Source organism: Saimiri boliviensis, chromosome X (assembly GCF_048565385.1).
Source record: "Saimiri boliviensis isolate mSaiBol1 chromosome X, mSaiBol1.pri, whole genome shotgun sequence".
NCBI lineage: Eukaryota > Metazoa > Chordata > Mammalia > Primates > Cebidae > Saimiri > Saimiri boliviensis.
Genome location: NC_133470.1, coordinates 132,080,974 through 132,098,928, shown reverse-complemented (window position 1 = coordinate 132,098,928; position 17,955 = coordinate 132,080,974). Strand labels below are relative to the sequence as shown.

Here is a 17,955-nt window from a genome sequence, read left to right as displayed (position 1 = left end):
TTTATAGCTGCAACTAAAAGAACTATAGCTATGGCACCCCTGACCTGTGCCTTATTCCTTCAGCTGTAATAAAATATTCTCCCATTCACCTTGCCTTTTTTCTCATGTCAAGCTCTGTGGGAAACAAGGTGGCATTGTTATCCCAGGCAGGAAAAAGTGGCAGATGCCTTCTGCTATTGGCACATAGATAATATCAGCTCAGGGGGCATGTACTTCTACCCCTGTGCCTGGTAAGTGCCAGGCTTAAGTCCAAGGAGCCTGAGGTGGCTCTGCTGTTGGGTGGTAGGAGAGCAACGTTAACAAAGCACTCAGGCTGTGCTGTGCACTGATGACTCAAGAATCCCACACAATCCCACACTCATGCTAGTCGCCACTTCCAGGAACTAAAATAGACCTCTGGTGCTAAGAGACAGCAGGCCTTTAGATCTGCTCAGAAAAATAAGCCCAGTCCTAACAACTGGCATGCTATTCAATACAATAGATCGTTACACAGCCATTAGAGATGGCAATTATGTGGAGTCTGCAGGTGGAAAGCAGAATGTGAAATAATGTTAAGTGAAAACAGCAAAACAGCAAAGAGCAGATCCACATGCTGATCCTAACTATATAAAGCATATATATGAGTACTCATCTAAAGAACTTAAAAGAATGACGAGTGCCACAGTTCTATTACATTCCATACCCACTACTCCAACACATTCTTAATAAACATTTTTCGTTTTTTTAGAAAATTGTCATGCTGATTACACGAGGCTACAAAGACACCAGCTTTTTAGCTAACACAGGCATTAACTCCACTGATAATGTGATTCAGGGACTAAGGGAGAAGTGAACACTAAGGGGGCTAGTGCCCTGTCATTTGGAGCAACATGGATGGAACTAGAGATCATTATGTTAAATGAAATAAGCCGGGCACACAAAGACAAATATCACATGTTCTCACTCATATGTGGGCACTAACAAAGTTGATCTCATGGAGATATATAGAATCTCATGGAGATATATAGATCTATAGAATGATAGATACCAGAGGCTGGGAAGGGTGGCAGGGCACAGCTAAAGAAAGGTTGGTTAAGGAATACAAACATACAGTTATGATGGAAGGAATAAGTTCTAATGTCCTATAAGAGCACAGTAGGGTGACTATAGTTAACAATAATTTACTGTATATTTCAAAACAGCTAGAAGAGTTCAAACATTCCCAACAAAGAAAAAATGTTTGAGGTGACAAATATGTCAATTACCCTGATCTGATCATTAAATATTGTATGCATATATCAAAACATCATATGTATCGAAAAAATATGTACAGCTATTATGTATTAACAAAAAATGGCCTGGATCATTCCTCTTCCTCCCCCAGCCCCCTTGTGTTCAGGGAACTTGTTGAAACACAATTACCATTTCAGGTTTGGCACTACAGTGAGAAATTCCTTCCTACCTCCAAGCCTACCAAATAAGTCTAAGATGGGAGATTAAGAAAACCTACATTTCCAACCTGGGAAACATAGTGAGACTTTGTCTCTACCAAAAATAAAAAATTAGCCAGGCATGTTGGCACGTGTCTGTAGTCCCAGTTACTACTCAGGAGGCTGAAACAAAAGGATCACTTGAACCCAGGAGACCGACACTACAGTGAGCTATAATCACAACGCTGCACCCCAGACTGGGCAGCAGAGTGAGATGCTACTCAAAACACAAACCAAAAAACAAAAAATAACTTATATTTGAACCTCTTTTAGTTGGGCCACTGTGTTTTGAACTAGGCTTGCTTATACGGAAAGAAAAGAACTAGTTTTATTTATTTTTTGATAGGCTTCTAGAAGTTCCTTATTTGTAAAAGAATTGTTACATGCTACTCCTCTGGTCACCTTGTCAGGGGTGGTACTTAAGAGTCAGTCAAACATCTAGCACATATCTGGGTATCTGAGTGAGTAAAATTCTCTCCCTTAAGATGTGGCCTTAATACCTGCCCAGACTTGGTTTTTCTAGAATTAGCTTTCAATCAGTATAGTTTTCTAGAGACTATAGTTTCTCTTAACTTTACATTTTGAAATAATCTCAGATTGTAACTAATAGTACAGAAAGTTCATGTATACCCTTCACCCAGCTTCCCCAATGGTAGCATCTCATTTTCTGGTACACAAAACTATTATATTAACATTAGCATTATACTAGTAACTAGACAATAGCCTTTATTTTGACTTCATTTTTTTCATAAGTGTTCTTTTTGTTGTTGCCGTTCAAGATTTAATTCAGGATCCCATACAACATTGACAGATTGGTTAGTTAAAAAAACCCAACCCTACAAACAGGTTTCCTCTTAAGGAGTTGAAAGGGCAAGCTAGCAGGTATTCTAAGTAATTTATGATCCTGAGCCACTCTACCCAGAAGGGAACTCCATCACTTCTGTACCAAAGCCCTTAATCCATGACACCTCATCACAGTTATTTTCAGAAAACATGTCTTACATTAGCACTTCTCACAGTAGTACAAAACGATTTGACAAGTAGGTTATTTTTAGCAACCAACATTATGAAGGTGACAAAATGAGAGGGATAGCCTTTCTTGTCTGCTTTCTATGCTTCGTTTTTCTTCAAACTGTATTTAAACTTTTTACTAGAAGCTGTAATATTTGACTAAAACATAAATGCTGAGAAACACCCACAGCGACAGGGAAGGGACTCTGCAACATGTTTGGTTTGATTTGCCTAAAATTAATTATTGAAAACACAGAAAATAGGCCTGGTGCAGTGGCTCACACCTGTAATCCCAGTACTTTGGGAGGCCGAGGTGGGTGGATCACTCAAGGTCAGGAGTTTCAGAATAGCCTGACCAACATGGTAAAACCCCATCTCTAGTACAAATACAAAAATCAGCTGGGCATGATGGCACACGCCTGTAATCCCAGCTATTGGGGAGGCTGAGGCAGGAGAATCACTTGAACCCGGGAGGAGGAGATTGCAGTGAGCCAGGATCACACCACTGCACTCCAGCCTGGGCAACATGAGTGAGACTCCATCTTAAAAAAAAGGAAAGAAAATTTACATAAAACCATAAAACAGATAGATTATTTTTGCCAGTTAATCTCAAGAATGGGAAGGGAAAGCAGGTCATGACATCCATTCATTCATCAGCAAATAATCAGATGATTAAGAATGATACCCATTACAAAATTATCCAGGCATGGCGGCAAATGCCTGTAATTTCAGCTACTTGGGAGGCTGAGGAAGGAGAATCACCTGAACTCAGAAGGCAAAGGTTGCAGTGAGCTGAGATCGTGCCACCACTCTCCAGCCTGGGCAACAGGGCAAGATTCCATCTCAAAAAAAAAAAAGAATGACACCCATTTCATACACGCTATGTGCCAAGCAATTTGCAAAGTGTTTTATATATCCATAGTTTCACTAAATTGATCACAGCAATCTCCATAAGTGCTATTATCCTTATTTTACATGGAGAGGGGTGTTAAAAAGAGCATTGGAGAGGTCAAGTAACTTGCCCTAGATCACACAGCATGTAAGTGATAGAGTCAGGATTGAGGCCAGGTCAGCCTGACTCCAAAACTGCTCTGCTTGGTCAGTATAGTAATATCACCTATCTAATCATCTGCCATATTTCAGACACTGTGCTAGGTGTTACACACACAACAGTGATGAAGATATAGCCCTTGTCCTCTCAAATGTTAACAGTCCAGTTGGAGGAGACAGACTAGTAAACAGCTTAGTATAGCCATCTCTTCTTTGATATTCCTTGGCTTGTTTATGTGTAATCAGTAAAGGCAAATGGTAAATACCAATATCCTGAAATATTTCAATCCCTTTTGTAGGTCCTCAGAGCAAAGGCCTCTCCGCTCTATGTATCATGAGTATCCCTAACAGTTACGACTTGAAGATATGTACATGTTCCTCCATTGTGTGGCTCTAAGCCACATGTGGGCACTGCCACCTTGCATAGTCTCCTTTGAAGAGAGACAATGAGAAGCATAATACAGAAATACATGTATTAATGAAACAGAATCATCTGATGGAAAATTTTTAAGTGTCGGACATAATAGCTGTATTTCATTTCAATTGTCCTTTTGGACTTACATTAATTGGCAAGTACTAAGGGAGCTTCATGACTGCACTTTATGGGCATGCTATTTTGAAATATACTCCTTACAAAAGTGACAATGATGTGATTTTGAAGATAAAGAGTTGGAAGACTTACCATCTCAACAAATGACAATCACTCTTTTCTCCCAGCCCCAAAACAATCAAATGGCATTATCAAATATCCTAATACTGTGCTGCTCAATGCTGGATGCACATTGGAATCACTGGCTCACTGCAACCTCTGCTTCCTGCGTTCAAGTGATTCTCCTGTCTCAGCCTCCCAAGTAGCTAGGATTACAGGCATCTGCCGCCGTGTCCAGCTAATTTTTTGTATTTTTAGTAGAGACAGGGTTGCACCACGTTGGCCAGGCTGGTCTAGAACTCCTGACTTCAGGTGATCTACCTGCCTTGGCCTCCAAAAGTGCCAGGATTACAGGCGTGAGAGTTAATTTTATTAACTTGGATTAGGATTTATAATCTTGTGCTAGGATTACTAGCAACTGATGGTACCTAAGCCCCACTTTCTACCACCCTCCCCCAAAATAATGGCAGAAGGAATGAGAAAGGAAGTACATTAAATGGATTTTAAAAACCTTTGCAAGGCTGGGCGCAGTGGTTCACGCCTGTAATCCCAGCACTTTAGGAGGCCAAGACGGGCGGATCACCTGAGGTAGGGAGCTTGACACCAGCCTGGCCAACATGGAGAAACCCCATCTCTACTAAAAATACAAAAAAATTAGCTGGGCATGGTGGCACATGACTGTAATCCCAGCTACTTGGGAGGCTGAAGCAGGAGAATTGCTTGAACCCAAGATGCAGAGGTTGCGGTAAACCAATATTGTGCCATTGCACTCCAGCCTGGGCAACAAGAGCAAAACCCTGCCTCAAAAAAACAAAAAACAAAAAACAAAACCTTTGCAAAAGCCAGGTATGGTGGCTCATGCCTGTAATCCCAGCACTTTGGGAGGCAGAGGCGAGCAGACCATGAGGTCAGGACTTCGAGACCAGCCTGGCGAACATGGTGAAACCCAGTCTCTACTAAAAATACACACACAAAAATTAGACGGGCATGGTGGTGCATGCCTGTAATCTCAGCTACTCAGGAGGCTGAGGCAGGAGAATTGCTTGAACCCAGGAGGCCGAAGTTGCAGTGAGCCAAGACTGCACCACTGCACTCCAGCCTGGGCGACAGAGCTCAAAAAAAAACAAAACAAAACAAAACAAAAAAAAACCTTCGCAAAGAACTGCAAACCAGTACTCTGAACACCTGGGTCGGTCTAGAAGAGTAGCAAGCAGAAAGACAAGCTATCTGGCCTATGTATTACCCGACTACTGTAGTTATGTTTTATCTATAACCTGGTGTGTACTTTTACTCATCACACCACACACCGGACTCGGTGTTTCACCGAGTGAAACTCATCCTTGGCTACACACGAGTCATCTGGAGAGCTTTTAGAATGATACTAGGGCTACACCCAAAATGAATTAAATCACAATGTGAAGGGATGACAGGCAGGAACCTGTTTTTGAAGGTCTCTAGGTGATTCTAATGTGCAACCAAGGCTGAGAATAATTGCTCTAAACCAGTCATTCTTAAACTTGAATGTACACCGGAATCCCCTGGAAGGCATGTTCAATTAAATTGCCATAGCCCCAGCGTTTCTGATTCAGTTGGGGTAGAGCCCAGATGTATGCATGTCTAACAAGTTTCCAGGTGATGCCAAAGCTGCTGGTTCAGAAATCACACTTTGACAGGTAAAACTCAACAACTGGTTCGCAACTTTGACTACATACTAGAATCGCTGGGCAGGTTGGACAATCATTTTAAAAAGACTGATGACTAAGCCCCTCCCCAAACCAATTAAATTGGAATGTCGAGGCCCAGCCATCAATATTTTAAATATTTTTTTTTGAGACTGAGCCTCACGCTGTCACCTAGGCTGGAGGGCAGTGATGCAAGCATGGCTCTCTGCAGCCTCCAACCTCCCAGGCCCAAGTAATCCTCCTGCCTCAGCCTCCTGAGTAGCTGGGACTGCAGGCACACACCACCATGCCTGGAAAATTTTTTATTTTTTGTAGAGATGGAAGTCTCACTATGTTGCCCAGGCTGGTCTCAAACTCCCTAGATGCGAGCAGTCCTCCCACCTCAGTCTCCCAAAGTGCCGGGATTACAGGCATGAGTCATTGCACCTGGCCCAGATCTTGATTTCTAAACACCATTCTACACTGAAAGGAACTAGAGCTCACTGGAAATGGCCGGTTCCAGGACTGGGACAAGGAAAATGCACAGTGACCCTGGGAATCTTGTGCCAGAATCTAAGGAAGTGCTCAGATACTAATGGAGCATGTTAAGTGACATGAGAATCAGCTGAAGGGACTCCCACTGGCCAAACTGTAGAAAATTTGAGCATCAAAAGGAAAATCATTGAACTGAACTTAAAACATGGAACTCAAATAAGAAAATCACTAAATCAAGTGATATTCAAAAAAGAAAAAGAAAAAAGGAAACAACTTTGTCACTACTGTGCCGGACAACTCTCAACTACAGTGTGGACAGCACCAGGCTCAAGAGGCCGAAGAAGAGATGCAGAGACAGCAAACAAGACATGGGTTTTTTTTTTCAGGGGTTTACATTCAGGGGAGACTCCAGTGGTGACGGGATGGACAGAACTGCAACCACTTGCAAAAGCATGGAGTTTATACAGTATTTTCACCTAACACCCTCCCCCGAACAACCTGCACCTGGCAACCTTCATCTAACCCAAAACAAAGGGCCTCAATTTCCTTTATGGCCTGCATTTCACCAGACAGGCCAGGAGCTCAGATGTTCCTCACAGATAAGAAATGGATCTTCAGGTTCCCTAGCTGGAAACTCCCAATCATGTTCAGGTGTATCTGCCATACAGGGTCATTCTCAGGCTATGCTTCAGTTATTGTTATCAGATGCTTTTGCCATACAGTCACCATAGTAATTATTAGGAAGTAATTATTATACTAACTTCTTGCTCTAAAAATTGGTATTAAAGGCGAAAGATTTAGGCCTTTATTTGGCCTTTTTGGAGGAACTTTAGTTCACACCCTCTAGGTGACAAAAAGCTCATCTTTATAAGAGTGACAGCTGGCCGGGTGTGGTGGCTCCTGCCTGTAATCCCAGCACTTTGGGAGTCCAAGGTGGGCAGATCACCTAGGGTCAGGAGTTCGAAACCAGCCTGGCCAACATGGTAAAACCTCGCCTCTACCAAAAATACAAAATTAGCCGGGCCTGGTGGCAGGTGCCTATAATCGCAGCTACTTGGAAGGCGGAGGCAGGATAATTGTTTGAACCTGGGAGGCAGAAGTTGCAGTAAGCTGAGATCATGCCATTATTACACTCCGGCCTGGGCAACAGGAGCAAAACTGCGTCTCCAAAAAAAAAAGTGACAGCTAATAAACACAAACTGATTGACAGAATTAGGAAATCATGGCTTTGCAATTCCCAATTAAACTACTGATTTACCATCAGTGGGTACAAAAAAATAAAATCAATAAAAGAGTTAGAAAATAATTCTTTGTTGTTGGGACAGGGTCTTGCTCTGCCACCCAGGCTGTAGTGCAGTGACACAATCTGATCATGGCTTACTGCAGCCTCTACCTCTCAGGCTCAAGCAAATCTCCTACCTCAGACCCCCAAGTAGCTGAAAATACAAGTCTGTGCCACCATGCCACGCTATTTTTTTTTTTTTATAGAGACATGGTCTCACCATGTTCCCTGGGCTGTTCTCAAACTCCTGCACTCCAGAAATCCTACCGTTTCAGCCTCCCAAAGTACTGGAATTACAGATGTGAGCCACCACATCCGACCAAAAATAAATTTAAAAATTAAAAAAAAAAAAATGACAGTCAGGAAACAGTAATCAATGGATACTAACATCTTTAGGGAAGAAGTTATTGGAAAACAGGATAGTCACATGCTAATAGAGCGACATCCCATAGATTTTTTTTTTTTTTTTTTTTTTTTTTTTTTTGAGATGGAGTTTTCCTCTTGTTGCCCAGGCTGGAGTACAATGGCGCAATCTCGGCTCACTGCAACCTCTGCCTCCCGGGTTCAAGCAATTCTCCTGCCTCAGCCTCCCCAGTAGCTGTGATTACAGGCATGTGCCACCATGCCCAGCTGATTTTTGTAGTTTTAGTAGAAGTGAGGTTTTACCATGTTGGCTGGGCTGGTCTCGAACTCCTGACATCATATGATTCACCTACTCAACCTCCCAGAGTGTTGGGGATTATAGGCATAAGCCACCATGCATGGCCAACATCCCACAGATTTCTTATTAATTACAAAGAGTAAAATTACATGGAAAGTTCTGAGGACCATCAAACTAACCATCACCTTTACTACAAGTGAGCAACTGAAATAATGTACCTCCTACTGGGATGCAACATGAAGTACACACCATCACTTAAGTTTGTGGGTTTGTTTTTTATTTTTTCCACAAGAGAAGATCTTCTCTGTCACCCAGGCCGGAGTGCAGTGGCACCATCACAGCTCACTGCAGCCTCAACCTCCTGGGCTTAACCAATCCTTCCACCTCAGCCTCCTAAGTATCTGGGACTACAAGCATACACCACTAAGTCCAGCTAATTGATAAATTTTGGATTATTTTGAGACAGGGTCTTGCTCTGTCATGCAGGCTGGAGTACAGTTGTAAAACCATGGCTCACACGCAGTCTCCACCTCCCAGGCTCAAGCAATCCTCCTGCCTCAGCCTCCAAAAGTAGCTGGAACTACATGTGCGTACCACTGTGCCTGGCTAATTTTTTTTTTACTTTCTGTGGAGACAGGGTTTTGCCATGTTGCCCAGGCTGGAGAAAAAGATTTTAAAAATTTCCTTCATGATATTGTTTTTGAAAAACAAACTTTTAAAACTCATATAAAACCCTAACAAACACACAAAAACATAATTTTGTTCTCAAGATTTAGTTCTCTATGTTACCCAGGCTGGTCTTGAACTCCTGGGGTTAAGTGATCCTCCTGCCTCTGCCTGAGCCACTGCCCACAGACCACTTAAGTAGTCTTGTCAAAACTGTGTTAATTTTTTTTATTTTTATTTTTTTGAGACAGAGTTTCACTCTTGTTGCTCAGGCTGGAGTGCAATGGCACAATCTCGGCTCACTGCAATCTCCACCTCCCAGGTTCAAGCGATTCTCCTGCCTCAGCCCCCTGAATAGCTGTGATTACAGGCATGCACCACCACACTCAGCTAATTTTGCATTTTAAGCATAGACAGGGTTTCTCATTTTATTTATTACTATTATTTTTTTTAATAAAGCCTCCAGCACCCGGTATTCCTGGGCAGTCTCCCATCCAAATACTAACCCGGCCCGACCCTGCTTAGCTTCCGAGATCAGGCGAGATCAGACGAGATCAGGCATGTGCAGGGTGGTATGGATGTAGACTAGATGGGGTTTCTCAATGTTGGTCAGGCTAATCTCCAGCTCCCGACCTCAGGTGATCCACCCACCTCAGCCTCCCAAAGTGCTGGGATTATAGGTGTTAGCCACCGTGCTCGGCTGTCAAAAATGTTTTAATGTGAGCCTAATCAAGCCACTAGACCTAAATTCAACTTTACAAGAAATTAAGGGGCCAGAAAAAGTTAAACATGAACATAACAAAACATGAACATAAATAAACAAAACATGCTGGTTTACCCAGAACCGAGGGGTTTCTCACGATGTAAGATCAGTGTTCAAACTAGGAGAGTCCTAGGCAAACCACAACAATTGGTTACCTTAAAATCAGACAAATCCATATGGAACAGACCTGCTCTCCAAAAAGTCAGTGTCTTGGGGGAAAAAGAAGTGAGGAGATCATTCTAGATTAACAGAGACTACAGAGGCCTGACACGGAGGCTCACATCTGTAATCCCAGCACTTTGGGAGGACAAGATGGGTGGATCACTTGAGGTCAGGAGTTCAAGACCAGCCTGGCCAACACAGTGAAACCCCATCTCTACTAAAAATCCAAAAATTAGCCAGGTGTGGTGGCGCATGCCTATAATCCCAGCTACTTGAGAGGCTGAAGCAGAAGAATCACTTGAACTCAGGAGGTGGAGGTTGCAGTGAGCTGAGATCATGCCACTGCACTCCAGCCTGGGCTATGACAGAGCAAGACCATCTCCAAAGAAAAAAAAAAAAAAAAAAAGAGATACTAAAGAGACACACAACCACCAAATGTAATGTGTGAATTGGCCATAAAAAACACTTTGAGGCCGGGCGCGGTGGCTCAAGCCTGTAATCCCAGCACTTTGGGAGGCCGAGGCGGGTGGATCACGAGGTCAAGAGATCGAGACCATCCTGGTCAACATGGTGAAACCCCATCTCTACTAAAAATACAAAAAATTAGCTGGGCATGGTGGTGCGTGCCTGTAATCCCAGCTACTCAGGAGGCTGAGGCAGAAGAATTGCCTGAACCCAGGAGGCGGAGGTTGCGGTGAGCCGAGATCGCGCCATTGCACTCCAGCCTGGGTAACAAGAGTGAAACTCTGTCTTAAAAAAAAAAAAAACATTTTGGGGACAGTTGGGGAAACTGAATATAAAGCAGTGCTACCCTGCCAGTCCACAGATGTAAATGAACAATGTCACTAAGTCAGTACGCTATTTAATTCAGCTGCCATTTTTTTTTTTGTAAAAATACTTTTTTTTTTTTGAGACAGTTTCCCTCTTATTGCCCAGACTGGAGTGCAATGGCACGATCTCGGCTCACCGCAACCTCTGCCTTCCAGGTTCAAGCGATTCTTCTGCCTCAACCTCCCAAGTAGCTGGGACTACAGGCGCACGCTACCACACACAGCTAATTTTGTATTTTTAGCAGAGACAGGGTTTCTCCATGTTGTCAGGCTGGTCTCAAACTCCTGACCTCAGGTGATTACAGGTGTGAGCCACCACACCTGGCCAGAGACTTTTTTGATAAAGAATGTGGTACTCTGGCACTTTGGGAGGGTGAGTCGGGCAGATTACTTGAGGTCAGTAGTTCAAGACCAGCCTGGCCAACATGGTGAAATCCCATCTCTACTAAAAAATACCAAAAAAAAAAAAAAAAAAAAAAAAATTAGCCAGGTGAGCCAGGCACGATGGCTCAAGCCTGTAATCCCTCAAGCCTGGGAGGCTGAGGTGGGCTGATCATGAAGTCAAGAGATCGAGACCATCCTGGCCAACATGGTGAAACCCTGTCTCTACAAAAAGTGCAAAAATTAGCTGGGCCCACATGGTGGCATGTGCCTGTAGTCCCAGCTATTTGGGAGGCTGAGGCAGGAGAATCACTTGAACCCGGGAGGCAGAGGTTGCAGTGAGCTGAGATTGTGTCACTACACTCCGCCTGGCAACAGAGCGAGACTCTGTTTCAAAAATAATAATAATAAAATAATAATAATAATGATAAAAATAAGAAAATTAGCCAGGCGTGGTGGCACATGCCTATAATCCCAGCTACTCAGGAGGCTGAGGCTCGAAAATTGCTTGAGCCCAGGAGGCAGAGGTTGAAGTGAGCCAAGATTGCGCCACTGCACTCCAGCCTGGGTAACAGAGCAAGATTGCATCTCAAAAAAAAAAAAAAAAAATGGCGGGCAAGGTGGCTCATGCTTGCAATGCCAGCACTTTGGGAGGCCGAGGCAGGTAGATCACCTGAGGTCAGGAGTTTGACTTGCCTGACCAACATGGTAAAACCCTGTCTCTACTAAAAATACAATAATTAGTTGGGTGTGGCAGTGGGTGCCTATAATCCTAGCTACCCAGGAGGCTGTGGCAGGAGAATCGCTTGAACCCAGGAGGCAGAAGTTACTACAGTGAGCCAAATTGTGCCACTGCACTCCAGCCTGGGCGACAGAGTGAGACTCTGGCTCAAAAAAAAAAAAAAAAAAGGAAAAAAAAAAGAATGTGGTACTATGATATACACTGGTATAAACTCTTTATCTGCTTGTGAACCATCAGGCAGTCTCCAGACCACACTTCAATAAGCAATGGACTATATATTAGATGGCATTAGTGAAGATTAGTGAGGTACTGTTAATTTTCTTAGTTGAACTCATAATATTATGGTTATATAAAAAATGTCCTTGGCCGGGCACAGTGGCTCACGTCTGTAATCCCAGCACTTTGGGAGGCCAAGGCAGATGGATCATGAGGTCAAGAGATCGAGACCATCCTGGCCAACATGGTGAAACCCCGTCTCTACTAAAAATACAAAAATTAGCTGGGTGTGGTGGCACGCGCCTGTAGTCCCAGCTACTAGGGAGGCTGAGGCAGGAGACTTGCTTGAACCTGGGAGGTGGAGGTTGCAGTGAGCTGAGGTCTCACCACTGCATTCCAGCCTGGGTCCCGAAGACAGAGGGAGACTCTGTCTCAAAAAAAAAAAAAGTCCTTATGCTTAGAAGATAGATGTGTCTGTATACCTTATACAGATAGATGAGGTATCTAAAGATGAAGAGTCAACAGGGCGAGGCGGCTCATGCCTAGAATCCCAGCACTTTGGGAGACGAAAGTGGGAGGATCGCTTGAGCCCAGGAGTTTGAGACCAGCCTGGGCAAGATGATGAGATCTCATCACTACAAAAAAATTAAAAATAGCCAGGCATGGTGGCACACACGTGTAGTCTCAGCTACTTGGAAGGCTGAGATAGGAGGATCCCTTGAGCCCAGAAGTTCAAGGTAGCAGTAAGCCATGATCATGATACTGCACTACAGCCTGGGCAACAAAGCAAGACCCTGTATAAAAAAAAAAAAAAAAAAAAATTATGACTCACTGAAGACTCAGATGATTTTTAGCATTTTAAAAGCAATAAAGTACATTTTAATTAAGGTACATACACTGTTTTTTTTTTTATATGTAATGCTATTGCACACTTAATAGACTATAGTATAAGCAATGTTTATATGACAGGGAAACCATAAAATTTATGTTACTTGCTTTGAGATACTCACTTTGTTGTAGCAATCTGGAACCAAACCCACAATATCTCTGAGGGTATAACTATAAACAAGCAGTAAAATTATCAGGAAGTTGATTTCCATAGCCAATCCTATATTTAATCATTAAATATTCCTTGAGGGGCTGGGCACAGTGGCTCACGCATGTAATCCCAACACTTTGGGAGGCCAAGGCAGGTGGATCACCTGAGGTGAGGAGTTGGAGACCAGCCTGACCAATATGATGAAACCCTGTCTCTACTAAAAAAAATACAAAAATTAGCTGGGTGTGGTGGCACGCGCCTGTGATCCCAGCTACTCAGGAGGCTACTTCAGGAAAATCACTTGAACCCAGGAGGTGGAGGCTGCAGTGAGCCAAGATTGCACCACTGCACTCCAGCCTGGGCAACAAGAGCAAGACTCCATCTCAAAAAAAAAAAAAAAAAAAAAATTACTTGAGGGAGGAATATCTATGTTAAAAACAGGTGAGTAGAGTTAAGCCAAAGAGGTAGGGAAAGGAGCATTCCAAGCTGGGGAAACAGAAATGTGAAAAGGACCCCAAAATGGAAGAGTTTTCTCCTTTTCAGGGAAAGAATTCAATGTATCTAGAGAAATGGAGTTAGTCGGATTATGAAGTGGCTTTTGAGCTTCATCAACAATGTTGGACTTTATTTTAAAAGCAATAAAAAGTTGGCCGTGCGGTGGCTCATGCCTGTAATCCCAGCACTTTGGGAGGCCAAGGTGGGCAGATCATTTGAGGTCAGCAATTTGAGACCAGCCTGGTCAACACGGTGAAACCGTGTCTCTACTAAAAATACAAAAAAAGTAAGCCAGGCATGGTGGCATGCATCTGTTATCCGAGCTACTGGGGAGGCTGAGGCATGAGAATTGCTTGAACCCAGGAGGCAGATGTTGCCGTAAGCTGAGATTGCACCACTGCACTCCAGCCTGGGTGACAGAGTGAGACTCTATCTCAAAAAAATAAAAATAAATAAAATAAAATAAAACAACAGGAAGCCAATGACAGATTTTAAGTAATGGAGAAACATGAAATTTGCTTTTCTTTTTTTTGAGACAGAGTTTTACTCTTGTTGCTCAGGCTGGAGTGCAGTGGCATGATCTCAGCTCACAGCAACCTCCACCTCCCGGGTTCAAGCAATTCTCCTGCCTCAGCCTCCCAAGTAGCTGGGACCACAGGCATGCACCACCACACCTGGCTAATTTTGTATTTTTTTTTTTTTTTTTAGTAGAGACGGGGTTTCTCCATGTTGATCAGGCTGGTCTCAAACTCCTGACCTCAGGTGATCCCCCTGCCTCGGCCTCCTAAAGTGTTGGGATTACAGGTGTGAGCCACCATGCCTGGCCACTTTTTTTTAATAGATGAGAGGCTTATACATAGTCCAGGCTGGCCTTGAACGCCTGACTGGCCTCCTCATGTGCTAAGACAACTGGCCTGACCCACTGCGGCTCCCTTGAGATTTGCATTTTTTCTTAAGAGATAGGGTCTTGCTATCTTGTCCAGGCTGGTCTTGAACTCCTAGGCTCAAGCAATCCTCTAGCCTCAGCCTCCCCAGTAGCTGGGATTTCAGGTGTGAACCACGGTGCTGGAAGGAAGGGGAGAAAGAGTGAATACAAGCAGCAACACTTAGGAAGATGATTATTGATGCAATAACCTGGAGAGAGATGATGGAAGCCTGCAGGGATGGCAGCTTAGTGAAAAATTGGATGCGGGCAATAGTACAGGATAAGGACTCAGAAATCCTTCCCAGGCTCTGGCTTGGGTGACTGAGTAAACTGTCAAATTTCTTAAGACTGAGAATAGAGGAGGAAGAACACGTTTAAGGAAAAGATGGAAAGCATTCGACATTAGATATATTGAGTTTGAAGAATCTAGAAGGTATCTAAGAGGAAGTTACCTCGTAGGTAGTTGGATACAGGAATGAAAAGGAACTCTGGTTTCTGGCCTACGTGATTGATATAGATGGTATTGCCCTTTGCTGATATAGGGAATACATGGAAAAATAATTGCTTTTTTGAAAATTTCAGTTACAAAAATAATATAACCCCATCACATAAAATTTAAAAATAAGAAAATGAAAAAATTTATGTGACTACCATAAACCAACACTTTGGGAGGCCAAGGTGGGTGGATCACCTGAGGTCAGGGGTTCAAGACCAGTTTGGCCAACACGGTAAAACCCCGTCTCTACCAAAAATACAAAAATTAGCTGGGCATGGTGGCAGGCGCCTGTAATCCTAGCTTCTCAGGAGGCTAAGGCAGAGGAATCGCTTGAACCCAGGAGGCAGAGGTTGCAGTGAGCTGGGATCACGCCACTGTACTTCACCCTAGGTGACAGAGCGAGACTCCGTCTCAAAAACAGAAAATCTTTCTGGCTGCCCCTCCTTGGGCTAGATAATTCTTATAAACAGCAAGGGTTCAGCTGGAAGATGTCTTTGATATACAAACCAATTCAGAGCTATATCCCCTCCATCTGGCATGGGTACCCCAAAAAACAACATTCCAGTGTCCTAATCACCCCATGGCCAAATACCAGACAACTAGGGAGCACCCCTGAACCTTATTCAAAGTAGCCAAACCTAAACTGTTCACTCTGCACTGCACTGCCTTTCCCAGGGAAACTCAAGTAATGGCAGTGGCCTAAACTTCCCCTTCTTCTGTCTTCTGCATCCTGCCCACCCTGGTGTCTTTCCCATGTAGCCCTATGTGGCATGCTGTGTCTCCTGTCGCTAGGACCTGTGAGCATAATAGACTTTGTTTTCCTAAGCCTCTCCTGTGTCTCCTCTTGTGGCTGTACCTGACACACTATCTGATAAAAGAATAGAAAACATTATATAGTAGGTTTAACAGCCACATTTTTCTAAGAAGGAGGCTTCTCTAAAGTGTTTGATTAAGAAGAATTAAAAATACCAGCTAACAACACTTACTTACTAAGTTACACGTCCATAGGCCTTTAGAGTACTAAAACATAATCTAAATTGTTGGGCAAGTACCCAAGAACAACTCCAGAGTTGAGGAAATCACAGACTAGAGAACGTTAAATATAGAGTCGGTTTTCAATATCCACTTTATTATGCTACATATTAGATTTTGGAGCTTTCTGCCTCCACACTACACAGCACAATTATAGGTATTGAGTCTCTTTGAAAAGCTCCTTTCCCTTAGGGTCTCTCCAATAACCAATTCTTCCTACACGAGTGAGTTAATTGGTGCTATTGCTCCTAGGGAAACGACATTTTCTTTTTTTTTTTTTTTTTGAGATGGAGTCTCGCTCCGTCACCTAGGCTGGAGTGCAGAGGCATGATTTCAGCTCACTGCAACCTCTGCCTCCCAGGTTCAAGCAATTCAACAGCCTCAGCTTCCTGAGTAGCTGGGATTACAGGTGCCCAACACCAGGGATAACTACATTTTCAAGGGGCATTCCAGAGGCCTTAAAGCCAAGAAAACCCAAAGGAATTAATCTCATATGATCACTCAGTCATCCTGTATTCACCTCATGGCTTACTCTGCTTTTTAAAAACCTCGACTGTTTCTGGTTTTAATCCTTGACTATCTCATGAACCCAGAAGTCTTAGAAATATCTAAAAATAGTAGCATCTCTGAGCAAATACACAGACCCCAGTCAATGTAAAACTATTACCAGCTGCTAAAAAAAGCTCATTTGTTACCACACCATAAGCAGAATCAAATTGAGGAGACAAGACTATAAACTAGAACCAAGGCTGACAGCAATAGGAAGAAACAGTCCAGATCCAGGAATTGGGAGTGGTCAAACTCAAGCAAACGGGCATGATGGAAAGGGAATCTGAAAACTAAGGTTAAGTCTGCCTCAGCTGGGTGCAGTGGCTCACGCCTGTAATCCCAGCACTTTTGGAGGTCAAGGCAGGTGGATTACTTGAAGTCAGGAGTTTGAAACCAGCCTGGCCAGCATGGTGAAACCCTGTCTCTACTAAAAATACAAAAATTAGCTGGGCATGGTGGCACATGCTTGTAATTCTAGCTACTGAGGAAGCTGAGGCATGAGAATTGCTTGAATCCAGGAAGTAGAGGTTGCAGGGAGCCGAGACCATGCCATTGCACTCCAGCCTGGGCAAGAGCAAGACTCCATCTCAAAAAAAAAAAAAAAAAAAAAATCTACCTCAGACCAGAGGCCTATTACATATTTCCTATTCACAAACCAAAGATCGGTTTCCACTGTAATGCTCCCAGGGTCTGTACTGTAGCAATATGCCGAACCTAAAAGTTTCTGAAACTTCAGCCTAAACAAATAGCCTGCAGTCTTCTAGGAGGCTGCTCATCGAGTGAAGAGGAGCACCAGCTCACAGTGTGGGGTGTGGGGGAACAAATCCACAGGTACAGCTTGCTGCAGGACAAAGGGCTCACCTAAGAGCTTCTTAGCAGGGTTTGGAGGACAGCACAGCCTGTAGAAACAGAACACAGCATCAGTTCCTAGGAATAAAAGAACCCACAGGAACACAACTGCTTAAAATAGAGGCCCTTCCACTGTGTTCCCACAGGCTCCCTGTGCTTCTCCTATACAACATTTATTTTATTTAATATAACTATTTTTCTTCACCATCTTCCTTACCGAATTATAATCTTTTTAAGGGTAGAAATAAGGCAAACACTGCTTAATATTCATCTCTGTGTTCCCAGTATGTGGCACAGAATAAGGGTTCAATACATATTTGGTGAATGGAGCTGAAGGGCCTGCATGTTTATAAGGCCTTAAAATACATAACCTCCAAAGTGTTCTAAAAAGGGGTGTACCAATTTACATCCAAACCAGCAAAGCAGAAGAGTAAATGTTTGCCTGGATAACACTGAATACAATCATGTATCACTTAACGACAGGGATACATTCTGAAAATTGCACTGTTAGGCAATGTCTTCACTGTGTAAA

The 17,955-nt window shown here is 43.3% G+C and overlaps 1 protein-coding gene and 1 pseudogene across 5 annotated transcripts in view; both read right to left on the bottom strand.

The window, feature by feature from the left end:
* The window catches only part of TRMT2B (tRNA methyltransferase 2 homolog B), a 96,080-nt gene that overhangs the window by 33,771 nt on the left and 44,354 nt on the right, over nt 1-17,955 (bottom strand). For 4 of the 5 annotated variants that reach the window (XM_074392112.1, XM_039464133.2, XM_039464134.2 and 1 more), the window contains one exon: nt 17,436-17,473. In XM_074392112.1, the coding sequence (XP_074248213.1) occupies nt 17,436-17,473 (38 nt within the window). Of the gene's footprint in view, nt 1-16,101; nt 17,474-17,955 lie in introns of those variants that run through there. The other variant, XM_039464132.2, reaches the window with a different exon arrangement.
* Nucleotides 9,402-9,530, bottom strand: LOC120362012 (5S ribosomal RNA; annotated as a pseudogene).